Source organism: Bemisia tabaci, chromosome 2 (genome assembly GCF_918797505.1).
Source record: "Bemisia tabaci chromosome 2, PGI_BMITA_v3".
NCBI lineage: Eukaryota > Metazoa > Arthropoda > Insecta > Hemiptera > Aleyrodidae > Bemisia > Bemisia tabaci.
Window position 1 is genome coordinate 33635887 of NC_092794.1, and position 25086 is coordinate 33660972.

General features: G+C 40.9%; 1 protein-coding gene across 7 annotated transcripts in view; it reads right to left on the reverse strand.

Moving 5' to 3' along the window:
- The window catches only part of LOC140224062 (uncharacterized), a 526468-nt gene that overhangs the window by 219467 nt on the left and 281915 nt on the right, over positions 1 to 25086 (reverse strand). For 3 of the 7 annotated variants that reach the window (XM_072297183.1, XM_072297184.1, XM_072297181.1), the window contains exon 2: positions 589 to 832. In XM_072297183.1, the coding sequence (XP_072153284.1) occupies positions 589 to 832 (244 nt within the window). Of the gene's footprint in view, positions 1 to 588; positions 833 to 24832; positions 25040 to 25086 lie in introns of those variants that run through there. The other 4 variants (XM_072297187.1, XM_072297182.1, XM_072297186.1 and 1 more) reach the window with 3 other exon arrangements.

A 25086-nucleotide genomic window follows, 5' to 3' on the forward strand; every position in this document is an offset into this window, starting at 1 on the left:
CCATGCTACAGCATAGGCAAACAGGCAGATCGCTTTTAAAGTCATAGAGAAATAAAGTTCCCATGACAATAGGTAACGCTCGCCATTTTTCGGGTGATAGGTATAGTACCTTGAAACCTGACATGGACAAGTCAATCAAAAATGGACCCAATAGTCGGTAACTATCCTTTCACCATGCTACCGAAGAGGTGTTGACAGTTCACGCTACAGTCATGGGTGCTTAAAACAAAAATACGCATTATAAGGGGAGAAAACAAAGTTATTTGGTCCTTTTAAGAGTTCTTCTGTTTGGAACTAGTCTTGTTATAACTGTCAGGAAAGGAGCTGTAGACGCATTTCGGGTCTAGTTTTACCCATCATCAGCACAGCGCACCTTCTGATTTTCCGCTTCAAATCCTGGATAGGTCGTAAAAATAACCGCGCAGAGGTTTGGTAAGCGGCTGCGGCGGCAAGTGAACCGCTGCGATAGCTCTGACGTAATAATACCGTCATTCCTCTAATCTGAGAGGTGATTTAGGTATATCTCCTCTCGCTCATTCTCCGTAGTATGGGGGAAAAGGACCATGTACGATGAGAGAGAGGAATTACCAGGAAAAGAGGCAGCAACAAAATGATGCGTACCGCTGTTTGTGCCCAGAAGGAATGACTTGATCTCATTGAAGCTCTCCTCGTCGGTGGGCAAGCCAAGTGAGGTCTCCTCTTCGGGCTGTCCCTGCCTGCTTAGGAGATTTTGGAGCACTTCTTCGTCTGATGGCAATTTGCTATCCTCAAACGTTGCTTCAGACAACACGTTCGGCAGCCATGTGAACAACGCTACCAGAAATGACCTCATCTGAAACATAGAACGTCACGTGGTCTGAAAATCTTCTCTTTGTAAAAAAAGTTATCAAGGGCGTGTCACTGTTTGAAAAAAAAGACATAAAAATTTCGATTTCTGGAAAAAAACAAATTTTTCGTATTTCTCAATAACATTCATGGATTTTTGGACAGTTTGAAATGAAAAGCTTGCGTAATCAAGTACGTTCCATACTTTTTCTTGGACCTAGTTGATTCTTCATGAATGTCAACATTATTATTATTTCACTCTGTATAAAGCTGCTGTTCCCACTCACTATGCCCCCCTAGATAAAAATTGGCCGAAGCGATTTCCTTTAAAATTGTTACACGCTTAGCTATTGTAATAAGGAGTTGATTAAATTATTCCCATTCAAATCCGCTGCCTCGAATGCCCGCAAGAGCGAAAAGTTATTTCTCCATATAGTATTACATTGGAGATACGCGGTTGTTTACGCGCATCGCGCCGAACAGGTTCAATCCTGTTGCGTGACGTCACTGCCTTATAGACGAAATTTAAGGTTTTAGGAGGTATTTTTCGACGAATGTTTGTGGAAATCGGTAAGCGGGGGTATTTTTCTCGGGGGATCTCGAATTTTTGGTCGGATTTCCAAAATCTCAAAATCCAAGATGGCGGCCGTGGCCTAAAATGCCTAGTCGGCTCCTGTTATATCGATTTTCGTGAAACTCGGTATCCAGGGGTGTTAAAGCTAATTAAGCTTTAACCAGATATGTCTCCGTGGTAACAGAGTTCTATATACATACGCGTTGTAACGCTATAAACCCGTGTGAATAAAGTCATATCCACAGTATTCTTATGAATATCATTATTATGAAGTTGAATAGTTATTCAATAGTTCTGATTGTTGCTAAATGTACGCAACAAGGAGTATTTTTTGACGAGAAACTCGATTTTTTGGTCAGATTTTCAAAATTTCAAAATCCAAGATGGCGGCCGTGGCCTAAAATCCTAAGTCGGAATGCTATTTTTTGACGAGAAACTCGAATTTTCGGTCAGATTTTCAAAATTTCCAAATCCAAAAGATGGCGGCCTTGGCCTAAAATGCTAAGTCGGCTCCTGTTCTATCGATTTTCGTGAAACTCGGTATCCACGGGTATTTTTCGACGAGAAACTCGAATTTTTGGTCCTATTTTCAAAATTCAAAAATCCAAGATGGCGGCCGTGGCCTAAAATGCTAAGCCGGCTCCTGTTTGATCGATTTTTGTGAAACACAGAGATCTAGAGTACTTTTCGACGGGGAACTCGAATTTTTGGTTAGATTTTCAAAATTCAAAAATCCAAGATGACGAACGTGGTCTAAATTACTATCTTGGCTTTCGATCCATCGATTTTTGTGAAATTCGGTATTAGGAGGTGTATTTCGACGGAAAACTCGCATTTTTGGTCAGATTTTCAACATTTCCAAAACCAAGATGGCGGCCCCGCACGAAAACGTGGTCCGGACTCCTAGAACATCAATTTCTGTAAAACTTGGTGAAAAAGAAGATTAAGACATAGATGTTGTCTCCTCATCTGTTGAGTGATGAATAGTGTGACGTAGGTATTTTCAATATGGCGCCTGCGCAAAACGTGTGTCTATTGTATGCTGTCCTCCTCTATGTTCTATTCTGTGTAATCATGTGAAAGCCTACAAGAGTTTAATTAAAGTGTCCTCGCTATGAATCTCAAATTGTTTTTTATTGTAGTTCAAACTAGTTTCCCTTCATGGCAGCAGAGCTTGGTTGGTGCTGAAAATGTGCTCGACAAATAAGAAGTCTAAAGTTAGTGAGAGTCTGAAAGGGAAACCGAGAAAGGTCGTGTTCGTGAGCGCGCAGTACCCTCTGATCAAGAAAACCTCGTGGCGTTCGTGAGTGAAAACCGTGTCCAAAATGTCGTTTATGCGGTCGGACGATGTAACCATTCCCATTTTTGACGGGGAAGATTATAGTAATTGGAAAAAAAGGATTTTGAAATTCTTACAGTTCAAAAAGTGCGCGACGGTTGCTACTCGAAGCAAAACAGAGTCTGACAAAGACGAGGACTGGACCACAATGGATGTTAAAGCTACAAATTACATCTATAGTGCGATTAGCAACAAACAGTCGGAATTTATCGGTGACCTTGAAAGTGCGTATTTGATTATGAGGAAGTTCGATGAAATGTATTCAAAAGAATCAACAGCATTACAAATCGTCTGTCGGAATCGCCTCGAGAACATCCGCCTAAATCAATTTTCGGACACAGCTAGTTTTTTCAATGAATTCGAAAAGGCGGTTAACGAGCTTAAAGCGGCCGGAGCAAAAATAACCGAACAGGAGAAACTAAACTATATGTTAAGGACCTTGCCAGAATCATACAGTCACATCGGTGACCTGATAGATGTATTGAAGGAGGAAGAGAAAACGGTCGAGTACGTTAAAACCAAGATTTCCTTGAAAGAAAATCTGAAGAAGAACTTGAGTGACGAATCAAAAGGTGCGAATGCCTTTGTAACAGAGACTAGAGGAACGTGCTGGAACTGTAATAGCCCGGATCATTATCAGCGCGACTGTGTCCGAGGGAATCATCGAGGAGGTCAATCCAGAGGTGATCATCATCAGCGAGGGTGGAATCAAGGAAACCAGCGAAGAGGAAGTTACTCCAGAGGTCAAGGTAGAGGTGGATACTCAAGAGGAAGACAGTGGTCAAGAGGATATCAGAGAGGCCGCAGTCGAGGTGGTAGAGGATATCGCTCTGGAAACTGGCAAAACCGAGGTGACGACAACCAAAACTCTGAAGCGTATGTCAGTGCTAATAGTTTCAACGTAGAGGTAAATGCCACGGAATCTACCCCCGAAGGTGATCATGTGCGTAACGATAATCAAATTTTATGGTTATTAGACAGTGGTTGCACGGATCATATTGTGAACGATGACAAGTATTTCAGTGAGTATGTAACATTGAATAACCCAGTTGAGGTTAGAATTGGTGATGGAAGAATCTTAATGGCAACTAAAATTGGTACAGTTGAGGCAATGTTCAATGTAAATGGTCATAATATTCCAATTAATCTTGCAAATGTATTTTATGTGAAAGACATGAAGGCGAATTTAATAAGTTATTCTCAGGTAACAGAAAGAAATAAAATTGTATCCAAAGGAGATGCCTCTAGAATTTACAACCCAATGGGAGAACTCATAGCAATTGCAATTAAAGAGGGTAGTCTGTACAAATTGAACAGTGTAGTAATTAAAAAGCCAATAGATTCTCAGGTTTTCACATGTAAAAGTTTATTAAATATGTCCGTTAAAGAAAGATGGCACCGTACACTTGGTCATGTTAATTTTAGCTGTTTAGATGAAATGTTAAAAGGTAATTTACTTGAGGGTGCTCCTCCCCGTGTTGAAAGTCAATTTATGAAATGTGCCATTTGTCTCGAGAATAAAATGCATAACATGCCTTTTAAAAATAACAGAACCAGAGCCCAAGATATTTTGGAGATTGTTCATTCAGATCTAAATGGGCCACATTCAACTACTGGCTATACTGGCGAAAAGTATTTCTTATCATTCATTGATGACTATAGCAAATTATCAAAGGTATATTGCATTAAGAGCAAAGACCAAGTCTTTGATTGCTTTGTAGATTATGTAAACCTTGTTCAAAATCTTACTGGTAAATATGTAAAGAAATTGTATTGTGATAATGGTACTGAATATCTTAATCAGCAAATTTATAACTTTATTAGAGAGAAAGGTATAGAGTTAAAACCGTGTCCACCCTATGTCCATGAATTAAATGGGGTTGCAGAGCGCTACAACAGGTCAATTATGGACATGGCTCGATGTCTATTATCTGAAGCCCAAATTGAAAGAAAATATTGGCCTGAAGTTGTCAAAACTGCAGCGTATATCTTAAAAACAGGATATTACCGACAACTGAAGAACATAAAACGCCTTTTGAGATCTTTTTTAGAAAGAAACCTAATGTCGAAAATTTAAAACTGTACGGGTCAAAAGTATATGTGAGGGTGCCTGAAGAAAAAAGGTCATCCAAATTTGACAGGAAAGCCGATTTAGGAACTTTATTAGGCTACTCAGATGTAGGATATAGAGTACTTGTTAAAGGTAGAGTCTTTGTCGCAAGACATGTAGAATTTATTGAGGATATTAATAACTGCATTGGCCTAAGTAAAGATAGCGACTCTGAAAATGAAGATACCGATAAGGAAGATAATGCCGCAGAACCAAGAAGGTCATCGCGACCTCCAAAACCTAAAAGAGATGATCAGTTTGTGTATAATCATTTTATTTATGTAAATTATTGTGATGCAACAGTCCCACTAACATACAAAGAAGCAATAATGAGCAAAGAAAAGGATGAATGGTTGAAGGCTATGCAAACACAGTTTGATAAGATTGAAGCTAATGAAACATGGGAACTAGTTAAAAGACCCCCGGACGATGAGATTCTTGATGTAAAATGGGTTTTCGCAAAGAAAGGAGACAATGTTTATAAAGCCAGAATTGTAGTGAAAGGCTATTAGCAGCAAGAAGATTCAAGTTTTGATGAAGTTTACTCACCTGTTGCCCAGACTCAAACTTTAAAATTACTTTTAGCATATTGTTGTCAGCACAATTTAGATATTGATCAAATGGATGTAGAAACAGCCTTCCTAAATAGCAAAATTACCTCTCTTGTTTATGTTAAGCAGCCTAAAGGTTTTGAAAAAGGCTCAGAGAACATGGTCTATAAATTAAAAAAATCTTTGTATGGACTAAGGAAAAGCCCTAGAAATTGGTATGATACATTTAATGATTATTTGATTAGTTTAGGTTTCATAAGGAGCAAAGTTGATAATTGTTTGTATGTTATGAACACTTCAGATGGACATGTAGTCTACATATTGGTATTTATGGATGATTTACTGGTTGCTAGTAAAGAGAGAAGAGTCATCGACTCAATAAAGAAGAAACTTGAAAAAAGGTTTAAAATGAAAGATCTTGGCAGAATTAAGAAGTATCTAGGTATTGATATTGATTATGATGTTAAAAAAGGAACAATGACCCTAAGTCAAACAAATTATATTGAATCCCTATGTGAAAAATTTCAAATTCAAAATGCAAGACTGTATAATACACCCATGGAAAGTAATCTTCATATAGATCCTGCTGAGAATCCAGACCCTTTATCTTTTAGAAATCTTATCGGGGCACTTCTGTACATAAGTAGCGCGACTCGTCCAGACATAACGTACAGCGTTAATTACCTTAGTAGATTTACTACTTGTGCTGATGAGACACATTATAGGTATGCACTCAGAATTTTGAAATATTTACTCATGTCTAAAAACTTAAAATTATGCTTTAAGAAATCAAATGTCGATGAAGTTCTGGACTCATTTGTTGATTCAGACTGGGCAGGAGATCATATTGATCGTAAATCTACATCTGGATATGTCATTCGATTCTACGGCAACCCAATCTATTGGAAAACCCGTAAACAAAATTTTGTCACAAAATCATCAACCCATGCCGAATATATTGCGTTATCTGAAGCTACGTCTGAAATTTTGTTTGTATTAAATCTCTTAGAAACTTTTAGCATAAATGTTAAAAATAAAATAAATATTTATGAGGATAACTCAGGAGCACTTACGATTGCCAAACTTGGGAACCTAACAAGAAATTCAAAACATATCAAAGTAAACTTTCATTTTGTGAATGAAAATTACAAAAAAGGTGTAATTGATATTGTGAAAATTTCCTCTGACGAGAACATGGGAGACATATTTACTAAAGCTCTACCAAAAGAAAAGTTTTTTAAATTCAGAAAGATGCTCCGTATTGGAGAGCAGTAAAGCAATTTTTTTTTCTCTAAACTATAAAATAAATTTTTTCAAAAAGCAAGGAAGCGTAAGAATTGTATTTCGATAGTAGCGGTCAAAATGTAAGAGGTGCTTTTGTTCTAAAATTTTTTCATATGTACTTTTCTTCGAATTTTGTATACATATATCTTTTGTGCACTATCCTGTTAAAAATTCAAAAAAGTAAGGAAGCGTGTTGAGTGATGAATAGTGTGACGTAGGTATTTTCAATATGGCGCCTGCGCAAAACGTGTGTCTATTGTATGCTGTCCTCCTCTATGTTCTATTCTGTGTAATCATGTGAAAGCCTACAAGAGTTTAATTAAAGTGTCCTCGCTATGAATCTCAAATTGTTTTTTATTGTAGTTCAAACTAGTTTCCCTTCATCATCAATGTTAAAAACTGTGCGGGGCGGTGGCGGCTCGCGGAGCGAGTCGCAAGTTCGTCGCGAAGCGTAGAACTGCGGTCCAGGGGCACTCCCCGGCTAGACGTGTCAGCTCGCAAAGCGAGCTAATCACAACTTGTTACTCTATATAAAGCTGCTGTTCCCACTCACTCTGCCCCCCCTAGATAAAAATTGGCCGAAGCGACTTCCTTTAAAAGTGGTACACGCTTAGCTATTGTAATGAGGAGTTAATTAACATTATTCCCATTCGAATCCGCTGCCTAAGACGCTCGCAAGAGCGGAAAGTTGTTTCTCCATATTGTATTGCATTGGAGATACGCGGTTGTTTGCGCGCACCGCGCCGAACAGGTTCAATCCTGTTGCGTGACGTCACAGCCTTATAGACAAAATTTAAGGGCTTGGGAGGTATTTTTCGACGGATTTTGAAGAAAATCGGTAACCGGGGGTATTTTTCAACGGAGAACTCGAATTGTTGGTCCAATTTCCAAAATTCCATAATCTAAGACGGCGGACATAGTCTGAAATGCTATCTCGGTTCCTCTTTTATCGATTTTCGTGAAACTCGGTATTTGAGGGTACTTTTCGACGATGAACTCGAATTTTATAGGTCCGATTTCCAAAATTCCAAATCCAATATGGGGGCCATGTTCTAAAATGCTATATCGGCTCCTCTTCCCTCGATTTTCGTGGAACTCGGTATGGGGTGGTAGGTATCTTCGACGGGAAACTCGAATTTTAGGTCAGATTTTCAAAATTCCTAAATCTAAGATGGCGGCCGTGGCTTGATTTACTATCTCGGCTTCACTTCGACCGACTTTTTTGAAACTCGGTAGCAGGGGTTTTTTCTCGATAGGAAACTCGAATTTTCGGTGCGATTTTCAAAATTCCAAAATCGAAGATGGCGGACGTGGTTTAAAATTCTATCTAGGCTCCTAATACATCGATTTTTACTGAACTCGGTACCTATTAGGGGCCACTTTCTCGAACGGGAAGCACGAATTTTTCGTTAGATTTTCAACATTTCTAAATCCAAGACGGCGGCTGTGCTCTTTCATGCGGTCACGGCTCCTGGACCATCGATTTCTGTGAAACTTGATGAAAAAAAAGATGAAGACGAAGATGTTGTCTTCCCATTAAAGTTAAAATCTATGTGTGGTGGGGGTGGCTCGCGGAGCGAGTCGTAAGTTCATCGCGAAGCGAAGAACCGGGGGTCCAGTAGCACGCCCCGGCTAGGTGTGTCAGCTCGGAAAGCGAGCTAATCACGGCAAGTAAAATGTATAAAGCTACGGTACCGATATTTCATCAACACTTTCCCAAAATACTGTCGAAGCGATTTCATTCAAACATACGTATACGCTACGTACATGGCGTACATGGGTGTATGTATGTATGTATGTATGTACGTATGTACGTATGTACGTATGTACGAACCAAAAAAAACATTAACAAACATCTAAGTACAGGGTGCTCCAGAAAAACCAATCAAACACCGATACTGGGTGTCTCAAGGGGGCAGGAAAAATTGATGGTACGTCGTACTCAGTTTAACAACATCAGCGCGATAGTTGAACACTGAGTCCCTGTTTTTTATGATATGCACCATTTCTGTTATTGACCGAGCAAAGTCATTATTTTCGCGCGCTAAGATTCTAACATTATCGAAATCAAACGTATGTCCCATGGTGTTCTGGTGATCGTGCAAAGCAGTTTTTTCGTTGGCATCGTATTTATGGCCATACATGCGTTTACCAAGCTGTTGCTTGGTTTGGCCTAAATAAGCAACTGTACAGTTTGGGTGAGCACTCCACCTTATACACCACACCAGAGACCTGGGAAGACGGAATCGGTGCCTTCAACCGAGACATGAGACACTCGAGGGTGTTGTACTTTCGAGGAGCCAAAACGACGAGGCAGCCAAAGTTAATAGTGCACCTACAGTTCCCTATCCTGCAGTGGCTCTTCGAACAAGTTTGGCAAGAAGGAAACCTTCTGGACTGAGGGTTATATTCCCTAACGCAGAAGACTACTCTACTTTCGGGAAGCGGGCCGCCCTGGAAATCGTTAGGACCCCTGCCACTCCCCGGAGAGGAAAGTGGAGACTTTCCACCCCGCTGGGGCGGACCTCAGGAGGTCTCTAGTGCGCTGGAAGGGGACGAATTGTACCTCGCAGTTGACGATGTTCGGAACGCGACACGGCTCTGGATGCCCTTGTCTTCCGTGTCCAAGCTGATGAGTCAGTGTTACGGCTTCAATGGTAGCGCACCAGAGGAAACATGGCAACTGATGCGAGACGCGGAGGACGCGAAGCTGCGCTGGGTGGGCCGCGCACTTGACTGCAAGACTACCCTCATTCTGTGGCACGAAATACATGAAGGGCCCAAGGGAGAGCCTCTCATGAGGCTGCATTGCGGCGGGGCCGATGACGAGGACCACTCGAATAGAGGCAATCCGAGGGTGGATGAAAATCGGACGGAAGCACGAATAGACGAGGCAGAGGACGTGACACCCCGCACTCTCGTGGGAGAGGGCTCTGCGTTCATTCAGAAGGGTGCATTGACGGCTGAGACTACTGGGATCGGAAAAAGATGGGACTCTAAAACACGTTACCCAGCCAGGCAAATGTTGTTCAGGAGGACATCGCTCCCTATGGGAGGTGACCAGAGCAGTGGAAGCCCTCCGGCAGTAACACAGCACCGCGGGAAGGAATAATCGAATCAACTAGGATCAAAGGCGTATCAACTTATTTACTCAGAATCCTTCAAGAATATTTCACGGAGCGTAGCATCATATTAGACGGAGAAGAAATCCAAACCTCGTGTGGAGTGCCCCAGGGTAGCTGTTTGTCGCCGTTTTTGTGGCTGGTCTACTATGACTTTGTGGTGGGAGGCGCCCTCCTAATTGGGCTGCAAGGAAAAGGAATATTATCGCTTCGGTGGCCATTTCCATACTCTCATGTGCAGCTCCAGTTTAGGCAGACATTGTCAGGACGAAAACTTATGCTGATATAGTGAGGAAAACTTTCAGACCCATCAAGATTAAAGTGACAAGGGCCTACAGAACTATGCCAGATGAGGCGCTAGACGTACTAGCAAATATCCATTTTGGCACGCCATTGACACGCAAGATCCGAAGATGGCTGAAAAAATGACGTATGACGCCTGGAAAGATAGATGGTACTCGAACACGGGGAAAGCTGAATGGACTCGAAAACTGATCCCGGATCTTAATTTGTGGATGAAAAGTGAGTTTGCAGAAGTAAACTTCGCGACAACTCAGTTGCTGACTAGCCATGGTTCTTTTGCGGCTCATCTACATCGGTTCAAGATCAAAGACTCTGATCAAGGCACTCAATGCAGCCAACGTGATTCGGCGGAACACGCGATGTACAACTGTGGCAAATGGGTTGCAGAAAGGCAAAAATTTGAGGGAGTCATGGGTGCTATCCCACCTCCAGAAGAGCTGATGGGTGTGCTACTAGAAAACAAAGGAAATTGGCTTGCGTTTGAGCGGTTCGCGTCGCGTGTATTGTCAAGTAAACGGAAAGATGGATAGTGTGTAGCCTAGCGAAACCCGTTTTATGTGTAACCATCCGCAGAACTGATCACCGCCAGTGAGGATAACCTTGATGTTAACGGATACCTCTTTGTGGGTCAGAAACCTCGGGTCTCTGGCCCTGTTTACCGCAGGCTATCCAATTGGGGGTATCGGGTTCGACGCACCCGTGGAGCTGAGTCATGTGTAGGCTGCCCCCTTCTGGAGCCGCATAAGATGGGGTGCCTCGAGGGCTGAGCGAGACGTAGCTGGTCTGCCCTTCCTGCCGTCCAGTCCTCGGCTCCAGAGCCCTGCCGTAGGATTGTCGTAGGGTTTGGCGCAAGCTGGGCCTAGGCTCTCCTCCTACGCCCTTGACTCCGGGTACTATGAAGGGCTTCGGCAGATCGGTCCCGCGGGATGGGGGGACCCTCCCCCAAGTGGGGGGCCTGAGGGGCGCCGACTTCACCGGGGCCGGAGTCGGGGACTGCCGTTCGGAGAGTGCCTTAGAGACGTCCGGCGGGAGGATAGAGCGTCCGATGGGCCACACTTGCGCGGGGTGTGGCCTGGAAGGGTCGTTTAGTGGGTACGGAACATGGGGGTCCTCTACCCCCACATAACCGGATTTTTCCATCTCACAGCGGTCGGGTCGGTTAGGGCTCGCTTCGGCGGCTCTTCACCGGCTGATGGCCGTTACCGTCCCGGTATTTGGCGGGCCCTTTTCATGAGGGGGGGGGCGTTTTGGCGACCCTCATGATGGGGGCACTGTGACAAATTTTTCCTCTCATTAAAAAAAAAAAAAAAAAAAAAAAAAAAAAATCCAGGACGGTGGACATAGTCTTAAATGCCATCTCGGCTCCCTCCTCTTAACTCGGTATGAGAGCGTATTTTTCGACAATTTCGAATTCAATTCGAATTGCAGGCCCGATTTCCAAATGGCGGCAATGGTCTAAAATGCTTATCGGCTTCTCTTCCATCGATTTTCGTGGAAACCGGTATGGGGTGGTATCTTCGACGGGAAACTCGAATTTTAGGTCAGATTTTCAAAATGTCTAAATCTAAGATGGCGACCGTGGCTTAATATGCTATCTTGGCTTCACTTCGACCGATTTTCTTGAAACTCGGTAGCAGGGGTTTTTTTCTCGACAGGAAACTCGAATTTTCGGTGAGATTTTCAAAATTCCAAAATCGAAGATGGCGGACGTGGTTTAAAATTCTATCTAGGCTCCTGCTACATCGATTTTTGCTGAACTCGGTACCTATCTGGGGCCGTTTTCTCGAATGGGAAGCGGCCTTTATCAACCGCTAAACACAAATAAAAACACAAGTTGTACCCATGAATAATTAATCACCACGGTCCCTCGTGTATCTGTGCGTGATTTTAGCAAAAAAAGAATAAACGAAGGGGATATGCGCTATCACCTACTATTGATTTTTGGGGTAATCTATTGGAGCGTCAAAACAAATGCGGAGTTTTGAGGCCATGCGAGAGTTTAGGGCACGGAGCCAGTTCGAACGCAGCATGAATACTCATTTGCCACGTATTCAATTGCCTCCATATAGCGGACAAAGACGAGAGATCTGCGTTTCAGCAGAAAGCATTCGAATGATGGGAAATAAGCTCCTTTTTTTTGAGAGTGCTTTCGACGGATTGGACATGAATTCTTAAACGTATCCCTCAAGAATGCAAATATCCTTCTGTTGTCTTGGGCGAGAAATCGTTTGAAGCACTTTCGACGAGGGAAGGGGCGACCGGTTGTCATGGTCGGAAGACAGAGATAGCCACATTTTAATACAAGCTATTCGGGGCGCGCTGTGCGCGTCCTTACGGCATAACAGAAGTTTCCTCTCTGCACCCCCAATCTTTGAGGCTCGCCTCGCGACCTTTCATAGGACACCGACATCAAACTCAAAAAACATTCCCATGACAATTTTTAGACTGCGTTTTTTCATAAAATACCTAGTGCATGGTGCAAACGATACTTTAAGCGTGAATTGTTTGGGAAAGATTTAAACCCAAAACTTGCGTTGAAGATGAAAATAATTTAAGAACACGAGGCTTCAGAACACGCCGTGGAACAGAAAGGATTGATGTTAAAGGATTGTAAGGACAGGAGGATTTTGCGGGTGGGTGAAGAGGGGACGTACGCCCCCCTTTTTCCCGAACCAAACCTAAATACACCCTTTGGTAATCCATAGGTACCTCTAACCCCCCCCCCCCCTCCGTTTGGTGGGATCAAGGAAAACTCCGTTCCATTCGTTTGACATGTCTGGGTTTGCCAGTTGTCTGAGGAAAGATGGGAAAATGCTGAATAACGCTTCAAAGAACTAGGTAATACTTAATAAAATCAGAAGGATGTGTTTGAACGAGGATCATCAAAAAAGTAAGTTTCTCTACCTTGTATCATCCAAACAAAAAGAGATACATAAATCAAATCGGCAAGAAGGCGCATATTAGGCATACTCTGTGCTTTAAAAAAAAGCTCAAGTTTTCGAAAATTGCTCAAGCGATTGCGAGGTTAACTCAGACAACCTCCTGTCGCCGCGTGCCCACCTCCGGAGTCAGAATGTTCAGAGACTCATATTAATTCAGACTTGGGTTATCACCGCTAAGCACCCAAGTAGGCACGATTGCAACTTGTTGCGACAACATCATAAGAAAGTTGTAACTTATTGGAATAATTTTTGTTGCAACTTTTTTGAATGAAGATGACAAGAAAGTTGAATTAAAGTCAGGAGTTATAAAAAGAGAAAACATCGCTATTATACAGAAAGAGGGGCCTCATATTACTAGGTATAAGGAAGTGCTTTTACACACGAAAGGAGTCAACCCTTCTTAAAGAAGTAAATATTTTTAAGTAACCATAAAATACTATGACTGTGTTTACTCCTTTACGTACCACTCTACATCACGAGGAACACTGAAAAAAAGGCGTACTATTTTTAAGTAGGTAAACGCGTTGTCGCGGATTTTTTTCTATTTCGAAGGCGGGTCCGCCTTGGAAGAAAACTTCGGGTTTCTCAATGTAGGCATTCAGAATAATTGTCTTGGAACAAGAAGGTCCTATTCTGTTGAATTAAATCAACGGCGTTTTAAAATAAGCGACCGTGTACTTGAATGAAGAAACCTGTTTCTTGAAATTAGTAAACGGGGACAACGCCCACAGAGCACATTCGTTTCCTGTTTTCAACTGCCCAGCTTGCTTGAAAGAGGAAAACACGTTGTGTCAAAAGAATGAATCGTTTGCTTAAAATTAGTAAACGGGGCGAACGCCCTCTGAGATCGTCCGTTGTCTCTTTCCAGTCACTAGCTTGCTTGATCTAATAAAACACGGTGCGTCAAAAGAAGGAATCAGTATGCTTAAAATTAGTAAACGGGCTGAGCGCCTTCCGAGGGGGGAAAACCAATTAGCACTACGTTTGTTGCCTGATTCCAAGTAACAACTCGCTTGATGAAAGAAACCCCGTTGCGTCGAAAGAAGAAACCAGGTTCCTTAAAATTAGTAAACGGGGTGGTGACGCTTCCTATGAGGATGATGCATGCAATTGCTGCCAGATGCCGCGCCGTTAGCATCCAAGATCCATCCATATAGGTCAGTCATTCCCGAAACCGAAATGAGAATCTTCTGCGCTTGACGTCAGCATTACTGCCGCGAAAACCAGAAAAGTCGGAAATAATGATTTTCTTATGGGCGAAAGCAATTTTTTCTTAGTGAATCATTTAAATTTCTTACTTTTAAATCCTTTGAAACTTTCTGAGTGTCGAAAAGAACGTTTAGACATTAGCGTCCAGGGTTTAAATTCAGCTGAATTTGCGTTTTTATATTTTTAAATGATTTTTGAAGTCAGCGATGTAACAAGCCATCTGGTGGTATAGATTCGCGTGTAAAAATGGCTGATGCAGAGTAAACTGTAAAAATGAAATAACACAAATTCGGCAAAATCGAAACCCTGAATGCTAATGTCTAAACGTTCCTTTCGACACTCAGAAAGTTTCAAAGGATTCAAAAGTATGAAATTTAAATGACTCGTTAAGAAAAAGTTGCTCTCTCCCATAAGAAAAGCATTGTTTCCGACTTTTCTGGTTTTCGCGACAGTAATGCTGACGTCACGAGCCAATGGAAAGGGGCTTACCCCGAGCGGGGAAATCTGCGTAATGACTGACCTATATGGATGGATCTTGGTTAGCATCAGCTTAAACCAACACCATTTATGACGGAATAAAGGAACCCATCTATCAAAAGTAAGTATTGTGAACAAGAAATACGGTTCTTCCAAGGAGGAATAAGGATGCAAAGATGCAAGGATTAAATATTTTGATTAGAACAGGGATTGGGAGTTGAGTTTGCGGGCAAACTCGATGCCCTGGTAAAAATGTTCCACGCGAATTTGCATGGAAATCACCTGATTTCCATCATGACGACCCTGGTGGTTTCAACCCTGATTGGTGGTTGGTGGTTTCAACCATTGAAACTAGAGAGGGTTTCCATCTATTAGAAACTGTTTCTATGCAAAAAGCAATACCATTGCCAATAAAAAATGACCTCAATAGAAAACCGGTCCTCCGTAAATTTTTTTCGCGCCTGAGAAAACTTATGGGGCCACGGGCAAAGTGGAATGGGCGGGTAAAGTGGAATATGCTCATTTTGAAAATCGTTTCGTCCTGTGGTGCTTGAAATCAAAACTAGAGAGGGTATACTTACCTATCCGCTAGAAATTGTTTTTATGCAAAAAGACCAACATACCTAAGGCCGACATCGGTTGGTCCAGTGGTTAGCGCAACTGATCACAGACCTAGATGTCCCAGGTTCGAATCCCGGCCTCGGTGGCAAGATTTGATGGTCTCAGATCTTGTCACCGTGGAGTGGCATGGATGTTTCTCTTCGTTTCTTCCTTTGTACTTCTGTTTCTACTGTTGTTGTAATCTTCCCATCATTTAGCGGTGGCTGTTTGTCTACACGACTAAGGCCAATGAACTATACCTAGAGTGCGCAAGCTCTCAAAAAAAAAAAAAAAAAAAAAAAAAAAAAACATACCTAAGCAATGATGAATCACGAAAGTAACTAGCCGACCCTCGCCAGATCTGTTTCGCGCTCGTGAGAGCTTGTTCGTTTTTAGAAGTGTCAAATTAATAAATCCATGAATCCTACTTAATCAGTAATTGCTCTAGTATCTATTTCAAAAACAAAATTTACGTGAATCGGTTTCTCCTTATAATTATTAATACAATTTCAAGGGGCGGTGTCTCGAATTCCACTTTGCCCGACTTGAGTCGGGCAATGTGGAATTTTGCCTCTTTTTATTAATCTAATTTTCTTGGCGCCTTTTGAAAACTTTTTCGGCCTCTTTCACCTTCTTTTGATAAAAGAGCGATGGAACTTCAATTATAAATAAACATAATGTTTTAGGTAGTTAAAATACATTTTCTGTAACTCGTTGAAAAAAAGTGTTCCCTTTTTGCCCGGCTCTCCCCTACTGCATTGTGAACAAAACAGAAACACTTGGTACTAATCACGATGGGTCAAACCAGATATGCAAGATTTTATCAAACTTCATAAAATGAAATTTCGTTAACCTCAATAATTTTTGAAACCTTCTACACTGAGCTCAGTATAACATTATACGGTAACATCTTAATTTTGATTTGGGGAAAAAAAAAAAAAAAAAAAATAGGAGAAATAAAAAGATGAGTCAAACGTAATGTTTTAAAGAATTCACAGACGATTGTTGCGGGTTGCATTATCAGCTCCCAAAAAATCGTTGGCATTTCCCTCTTCTGTGATCGATATGTCGACTGGGCGTGCATAAATGCAGCAAAAACTGAATAAAGAAAAGTAATATTAAATTAAATAAAAAATAAGTAAAACCTTAAAATAAATTATGAAAAATAAAATTACAGAAAAAGGAGTAAGTGAAGAAATGATCAGATAAAGGAAAAATTAATTAAAGTAAAAAAAAAATTTAAAAAAATAAAGTAAAGAAATAAATTCAAAGAAAATAAAGTTATAAAGTAAAGTTAAAAAAGGGTTAAGAAATAAAATAAAGTACTTAAACAACTAAAGTAAAGTTAATAATAAAATGAAGTAAAAATAAAATACATTTTTAAAAATGAACAAATGTACCTGTATTCTAAATATTCTAGTTTTCCGTTCTAATCGAAGTTAAATCCCGGTTTTTCGGCTCCCGTTCTCATCGCTCGGTATAGATCAATCGGTAGGGTCTTCGGCTAGTGTTAGGTAGGTCCCAGGTCTAATCCCCAATGCAGGCAAAAAATATTCGAACCTACGATAACGCCAACATGGACTCCCAATGGTTCAATTAATTTTATTTTTCACGATTTCGAAAATTATTTCCTTAAATAATCCTTTGGGGTGCCTCTTTTTCCCCAACTACCCTACTTAACATTTTCCATGCGGCTGATTTCCATGAAGTTGGTTTCCATGCCGTATGCGCATGGAAACTTTTCCGTCCCAATTTTCCATGTAGCTGATTTCCATGCAAATTTCGCATGGAACATTTTTACCAGGGTGGTTAGGGCGATCTCACGGCGGAGAATCTGGATGCGCATACGCTGGCACAGAATATATGGACTAAATTTTGCAATTTTGAACTATAAATTCTGGCTCTTCTGGAAAAACACTTATATGCATAGGGAAACTAATGGCACATACATTGTTTTTAAACCGGGCTAGAATTAATAGCTCCAAATTGCAAAATGCACCTAGTTCATATAGGCTATAATATTACACACTGGCGGGTTAACCCCAACAGAGAAAACACCCCTTCCTCCCATCATACCAAGAAGGGGGGAGGTGCATCAGCCCTGCGGCAAGATATTCTACCAAAAACAGGGTGTACTAAAAATATGGATACCTACAAACATGCTAATAGCTACGTTTATGCGAGGCTCGAAACCGAGGTTTCACGAAACCCGAGTTTGTAATGCAAGTTTCCTCCGTCGGGTTTATGCGGGCGCTGTAACCCGACTTTCGCGGGAAATCAAAAACTTTCCGATTCTGACGCTGTTTATGCGCATATTTTCGATTGAACTTAAATTTCATGCGATGGCGCCATTTTCACAAGCGATACATCATTTTTTCACTATGAATTGATTCAATAAAATATTAGGTATAACGCTTTTATCCCGTGTATGTTCCACAATTTTTCCGCAATATATAAGCGGAGGCTTCATCTTCACTAGAAAAGCCTTTACTGACTTTCTGAGCAACAACTGGAAAAATGACAGTGGTTTTGTAATCACTTTACGTTCATATTTAAAAATTGAATGAATACCTAATCTCAATAACCCTCCAAATCATGCTCGAGCATGTATTCTGAGTTCAGAAAAGAAGCCATCATAGGTAATTTTAGTGATGTTAAAAATAATTATGGCAGGCGCAGAAATTCATCATGTTGTTGATTGAGCTTCTAATGATCTTGCAATAGGTAGGTATTGAAAGTGTAGGAGCGTAATCGAGTAAAGCACCGCACCTTCACTCCATGGTGTCATAGAGATAGTACGTCTGCCATTGTTGTGAAACAAATAAGGAATCAGGAATACCTACTTATGGGAATCCCTCCTTCAAATTATGATCAAAATAAGAGGTTATTGATAGGTCAACAATGTATTGGTGAAGCAGAAGCGTCTAAATCCTCTTGAGGCAAGGGACAGTGACAATCTCAACAAACTGATGACGCTTCACAAATTTTGAATTTCCACATTCCCAGAGACACGCACTGAAATCCTGTTTCTCACCCCTCTTTCCGACTGATCTCCGAGTCCATGAGCAAGAGAGAAAGAAAATAGGCGAGCTACCTACTACTTGCTGCTTGGCGTATTTGTTTTTTTCCTTAAACTTGAGTTTCAAAGGTGACTCATGGGTTTACGGACAGTAGGTCTACACGAAGAAGGGCTACAAAAAAAAGGGCTACATTCTTTGGTCTAGAGTCAAAATGTCTACATGAAAATGCCTATTAAAATAATTTCTACATAGTAAAATATGACTGCGGTATTAAAATGTCTACGGTTTGACTGCCTACTCTGAAAATGTCAAATGTCGTCTAATAAGAATCTCATTTTAACTGTCGAATGTTTGAACAGTTATTGAATCAAAATTGTGCGACCTAAAGTGTATCCCCAAAGACAGGACGAGGCTGTGGATGCTACAGGAGCTGATGCGTAAAAATTGTGAGTCAAATAATTGATCCTATAAATATCAACATGTATATTTTATGCATATTTTATTTATTTTTTTATTTTATATATTTTTAGTGGCCAACATATGTATATTGAAGTGGGCAAACAAACCGTAGACATTTTAATAGCGTAGACATATTTGACTGTAGACATCACTTTAGTGGACATTTTAATTTAGACGTTTTGACTGTAGACTAAAAAAGATGGCACATTTCTTTGTAGCCCTTTTTCCTGTAGACGTACTGTCTGCATAAGTACCGACTCATGTACTTAAACAGCAACTGACACAAAAGATTTCAGAACCTGCCATTACATTTCACTAACCAAAGACACAAACCCAACCTTACCATTGATTCTTTCGCTTAGACTGTATATTATTCTTCCGTTGGGATTCAATATGAACTCAATTCAAAAATGCTTCTGAATTTGATTATTTGGATAGATTGGAAGATGGAGCTTTTAGTCTATCTGTAAAGCGCATTAACTAACATTTACTGCTGTCACAAGATATTTTTGCACAGGCAGAGCCACTTTCCACAGTTGATGCATCTCTAACGCCAAGGCTCAATTATGACAAGTGATTCAACGACCAAAAATTGTTACACGCCTCAATAAAAACCGTATTCTTATCTCAAATTGCAAATCTTGGATAACAGAGCACTCACCAAAAAATCTCCTTCCTTCTGCCTCAGTATGAAAGAGTGACGATACTTTGGAGCAATAACTTTGAACTAGTTTCAATAAATGATGGCCTCGGAATTTGAGTGATCATTTACAAGAGATTGGATCAAAGAAATAAGTCAGCAGGTCACGGTTGTGGCTGGTCTCACACTTTCAGTAGGATAACCATGCAATAGATGCACGGATAACACACAAATTCAAGAGCTACACAGCTCAGATTGGATCAGATTTTAGATTTAATCGGTAGATTGAATGAAATGAAAAACTTCGGTGCACTACTTAAAGGGTAACAGGGTGCCTTATCTTGAAATCCTGGGCAAATTGTGTGGATACAGTAAAAAAGTTCTCCGCAGATGATGAACTGGTAGGTAAGGCTATTACTCAATTGTAGCCTGTAAAGCTCTTTGCTTGCTTTATTTCTGTAGTCATAAAATGTTGAGTAGAGTTGCAAGAATAATCTGAAAAAGCAGTAATAAGCCAGGATTCCATCTGACACTAAACACCCTCACTAGAAAATAACGTCCTACGTTTAGCTAAATAAGGATAAACTAGCTGCTCCGGGCGCCCTACAGGCGCCCTCCACAGCTAGCAATGGTGGTGCAGTAGCTTAATTGTTATCGGAGCAATTAGTTGAATCTATTTAATAATGATGAATAAAATGTCTGTAACAATACGTGTTGATAGCAATACGCAATACGGCAGTTAACAAGTCAGGGTCAGTCAAGCCGCAGAGAATAAGATGCCAGGATATCAAGAAGCTGTGAAGCGGAGCAGCCAAGGGATTGCGAGGGAATGTGGGTGGCGAGTGACGAACGACGATGCGACCCAAACCTCCTTCTTTGAGGTTGGTGGGAAGAGAGCGAAATACGAAAGAAAACGGAGATAGCCGAAAGAACGTGAAAGGGACGTAGGAAGGGGTGGCTGAGACCGTAGAGGGGGGGGGTAGCTAGGGACGGGCAAGCAGGTAGCGGCCGGACGACCGCTCGAAACAGCTGAACTTTACTCGTCGATAAAAGTAAGAAAATTTGAGAAAATCGAAAAAACAATTACAGCCTGCAAATCTACAGATCAGAAGCTTTCATTTAAAAAAATTTCATGCAAATCGGCCCGGTGGTTCTCTCAAAGTTAATGTCCCAAAATGCGGTCTTTAGTCTGAATAAATGGGAGAAAATTTGAGCCCAGCTAAACTTCATTCGTCGATAGAAGTGAGAAAATTTGAGAAAATCGAAAAAACGATCACAACCTGCAAATCTACAGATCAGAGGCTTTCATTTAAAACAAAAATCATGCAAATCGGTCCGGTGGTTCTCTCAAAGTTAACGTCCAAAGATTCGGACCTCCGTTTTAATACATTGGAGAAAATTTGAGAAGATTAAAGGAGAAAATTTAAAAAAATCGGAAAACAAATTACAGCCTGCAAATTTACAGCTCAGGGGCTTTCATTTAAAAAAAAGATCAGGAAAATCGGTCCGGTGGTTCTCTCAAAGTTAATGCCCAAAGTTCGGAACTTTGCATTTTAATGTATAGGATATGCCACATAGTTTAGGAAGGAGGAGGAATTATATTATTTAGATTATATTTTAATTAGATATTAGGAATTACGTAAAAGTGCTGAAGCAACAAAATAATATTATGATTATAAAAAAAATGTTGAATAATGGCAAAATTACAGCAAAATCGAGGGAGAAGCACCAGTTGCTTGCGAACGTTATGAAAACAAATCCGCCATGTTGCCAATCGCCCACCTGGAAATCGCATTTGAAGTCGAATTTCAACTAATTTCAACATCCGGTTCGTTTATGTGGAATGCGAAAACCTAGTCTTTAGTGTAAAAAAAGGTTTCAAACACAAATTTCGGAAACCTGCATTTCGTTAGTTCGGCATCGTTTATGCCGTGATTTGAACCTTGGTTTCAGACGCAGGTTTCGATTGAAGTTAGGTTCAGAGGCTCGCATAAGCATAGCTAATTATGTATTTCGAGAATGGTGGCAAATATTAACAGGCAATTCGGACGGGAGGGTTAATAGATTCGATTGACATGAATCGATCGGAAAATGAAAGCGTGAATCGATCGACACCGACTCGATCGACAAATTATTGAAAAACCGCCGTCATGAATCCGACATGACCGACATGAATCGATCGAAAAGTTGGAACGTGAACCGACTGATGTGATTCGATCGGCACTGATTCGATTGACGACCGTGAATTGATCAAAAACCTGCGAATCAATCGACAAATCCTTGAATCGATTGACAATCCCGTGAGTCGTTCAAAAAATCCGTGAATTGATCGATAAACCCGTGAATCGGCAAGAAACCCGTGAATCGTGAAATTTTGAAAATTCGAAAATTCAAGATGGCTGATGTGGCCTAAAATGCTATCTCGGCTCCTGTTCGATCGATCTCGCTGATATATGGTACCAGGCGGTATCTTTGGGTGAGAAACTAGAATTTCTAGTCAAATTTTAAAAATTTGAAAATCCAAGATGGCGGATGTGGCCTTAAATGCTATCTTGGCTCCTGTTCGATCGATCTCGCTGATTTTTGGTAGCAGGACGTATGTTTAGACGAGAAACTCGAATTTTTGGTCAAATTTCGAAAATTCGAGAATTCAAGATAGTGGATGTGGCATAAAATGCTATCCCGGCTCGTGCTCGATCTATCGTGGTGAATCTTGGTACCCGGAAGTATCTAGATGGAAAACTCGAATTTTTGGTCTAATTTAAAAAAATTCGAAAATCCAAGATGGTGGATGTGGGCGAAAATGACCTTATTGAGGGGATCTTTCATTCCTCGGAGACAAGCGGTTAAAAGGGAGCTCAGAAGACGCAACCTCAAACTTGTTTTTTGTGGATTGAAATTCGAAAAATATCTGCGAAAATTCTTGTGGCTTATGAGTAGTAAATACTTCAAAAAATGCAAAAATCAAAAATTACTGAACAAACTCATCGTCAAAATTTTAAAAAAAATTCAAATTTTCGAAATTCGGCTAGGAATTTGAGTTTCCCGTCCAAACATATCCCTTCGAACCAAAAATCAGCATGATCTATCGAACAGGAGCCGAGATAGCATTTTGCCGTCCTGCCTCTAGTTCCGAATTGCAAAATGGGAAATCAGAGTTTCGCATTACGCAATAGGGAACTATAGTATAGGTCCCAATAGCAAAATGAATCTCGCATGATCTTGCGACAGCAAATTTTTGTAGGATTGTTGAAGCGGGATAAAAATCGTTTCTGAGGATTTTCTTTTTCTCAATAGTAAGTACCTAAATACCTTCCTGATACGGAATTCATCATAAAAAAAAAAAAAAAAAAAAAAAAAAAAAAAAAAAATCGAAAATTTGACGCTAGTTCCTTATATCATAAAGCTGTCCAATGGGCCTGTTGCAAACTTTTGCTAGAGCAAAAATAAGGTTTGTTTCTTATAGATAATGCCTCAAAAATCACAATGAGCGCATTGGCAAAGTCTGAAATGCACTCATAACTTCACAATCTGCGTAAGAAATTTGCGTTTTTTTAAGCTTCCCGCTTCAAAAACGATACTACGGCACAAGTGAACATTTTGTTAGAGGAATCGCTCCATCGTCGGCGATATTCATCATGGCCGACGCTTGCGCGCAGTTCCGCGCGTAATTCGAGGAGAGTTCAAGGTCAATCAATTCGGGCGTGGAGAATATGAACGTTAACACGCCGATTTTTATCTGGTCTAATCCAGTTCAGGTGTTATCTCGTCCCATCACACGTGTTTTGGCGGATTGGCGTCGGCCATGATGAGTATTGCCGACGATGGAACGACTCCTCTTATAAGATGTTCACCTGTGCCGTAGTATCGTTTTTGAAGTGGGAAGCTCAAAAAACCGCAAATTTCTTACGCAGACTGTGAAGTTATAAGTGCATTTCAGACTTTGCCGATGCGCTCATCGTGATTTTTGAGGCATTATCTATAAGAAACAACTCTTATTTTTGCTCTAGCAAAAGTTTGCAACAGGCCCATTGTCCAACGATACAATAGAACACCCCATCAGGCAACGGGAAAACCACGCTCCTTACTTTTCATCGGCAGAACAACCCAAACTCGGCTTGAATCTATGCATCGGAGTTTCAAAATCATAGTGAACCAACGCCAAAACGACAGCTTTCCAAAGAAGCTCCGTCCTTTCGAAATAAATCAAGAGGTTATGTTCCGGTCATACAATAGTCCGAAACCCTGGCTGCCAGGTGTGATTTCTGCAAAACTCGGTGCCTTGCACTGCCTGGTTAAGTACATACTAACACCAACTGCATAGGCGTCACATTGACCAATTACTGTCTTGCGGAATCACTCTTGACCACCCTTCATCGTCAAACTGCAACACTGATGTTCCAAATGCCGCTGACGCAACGATCAAAAAACGGGTAAAATTCTTTCCTGTATCCAACGCAACCACTAGTCCTCAACCGGAGTAGAGAATCACAATTAGATCACAATCTTTAGAGAATCACAATTATTCTTGCGTTTTCAATTTTCAGATAGAGAAATGTCAAAAATGTCAACCGCCCCTACCCCATCAGGATATACCATGTTTTTTTTGGCTCACCAAGTTTGTGGGTAAAAATTGCTTAATTTCTCCTTTCTTCTTTTTTGAGGATGAGGACCTTGAACATTTCTAAAGCATCCCAAAGGAGGAGCGTTTTTTCACATCGGCTTCATTTTTTGACAGCACACTTAATCCTGTGCATGTGATGTCGCATACTCCAACGATTGAAGGGGTCCCGCTTGACAACTTTCAAGTCAGCAAATTATTGCTCTTACTTGGCCAAATAAAGGAATAAAGTTGATACCATTGATTTCCTTAAACTAGAGGGTATTTGAAAGATAACAGTTTCTGGAATTTTCATTATTCGCGTTTCCTCAAATATGCCGCCATGTTGAATTTTCCGAAATTTTATTTTGAAACAATGCCATCCAAACTTGTGACAACGTCAGTTGTTTTTCCTTGCCTTAAAGGGCACTTTTCAAACTTTTCATTCCAGGTCTGTTTTTGTTTTTTCGGTAATTGGGAGCTCAACGGTGATTTTTTGAAAAGTGGTCAATTTAAAATTTTGACCGGCTGTAACTTTGGAACGAGTGAACCGATTTTAATTTTATTTGTGTCATTTTCCTTGTCTTTTTAAGTTCTTTTTAACCATGTCTAAAAAAATGGGGGTTGCTATTTGAATTTTGAAAGTTGCCCCCCCTTGGGGCCCCCCAGGGGGGTCCACCAAGAAAAACCCCCCATCGAAAAATTTCCCCCTCTCGATGATGAAGAATGCCACAAACCGCGACCTTCTATCTTTTTTTGTTCAAAAATTATACCCACTTTTCAGTTACTTTACGGACACCCGGTAGGTCTCGACGTTACACAGCACTTTTCCACCTCTATCTGTGCAATCGGCACTATAGCAAAGGATGTGGAGATGATAAAAAATGCATCCACCCCGCAAGAATATGCTTACTTCTTCATACACCGGAGGCACATGCAACGATCGAGCCACCTGACGCGTCACTGGCAGCAACTTCTAACCGCAACTAAAAACCCAAATAAGCGAAGTAGGTACATACGTGAAGCTATGG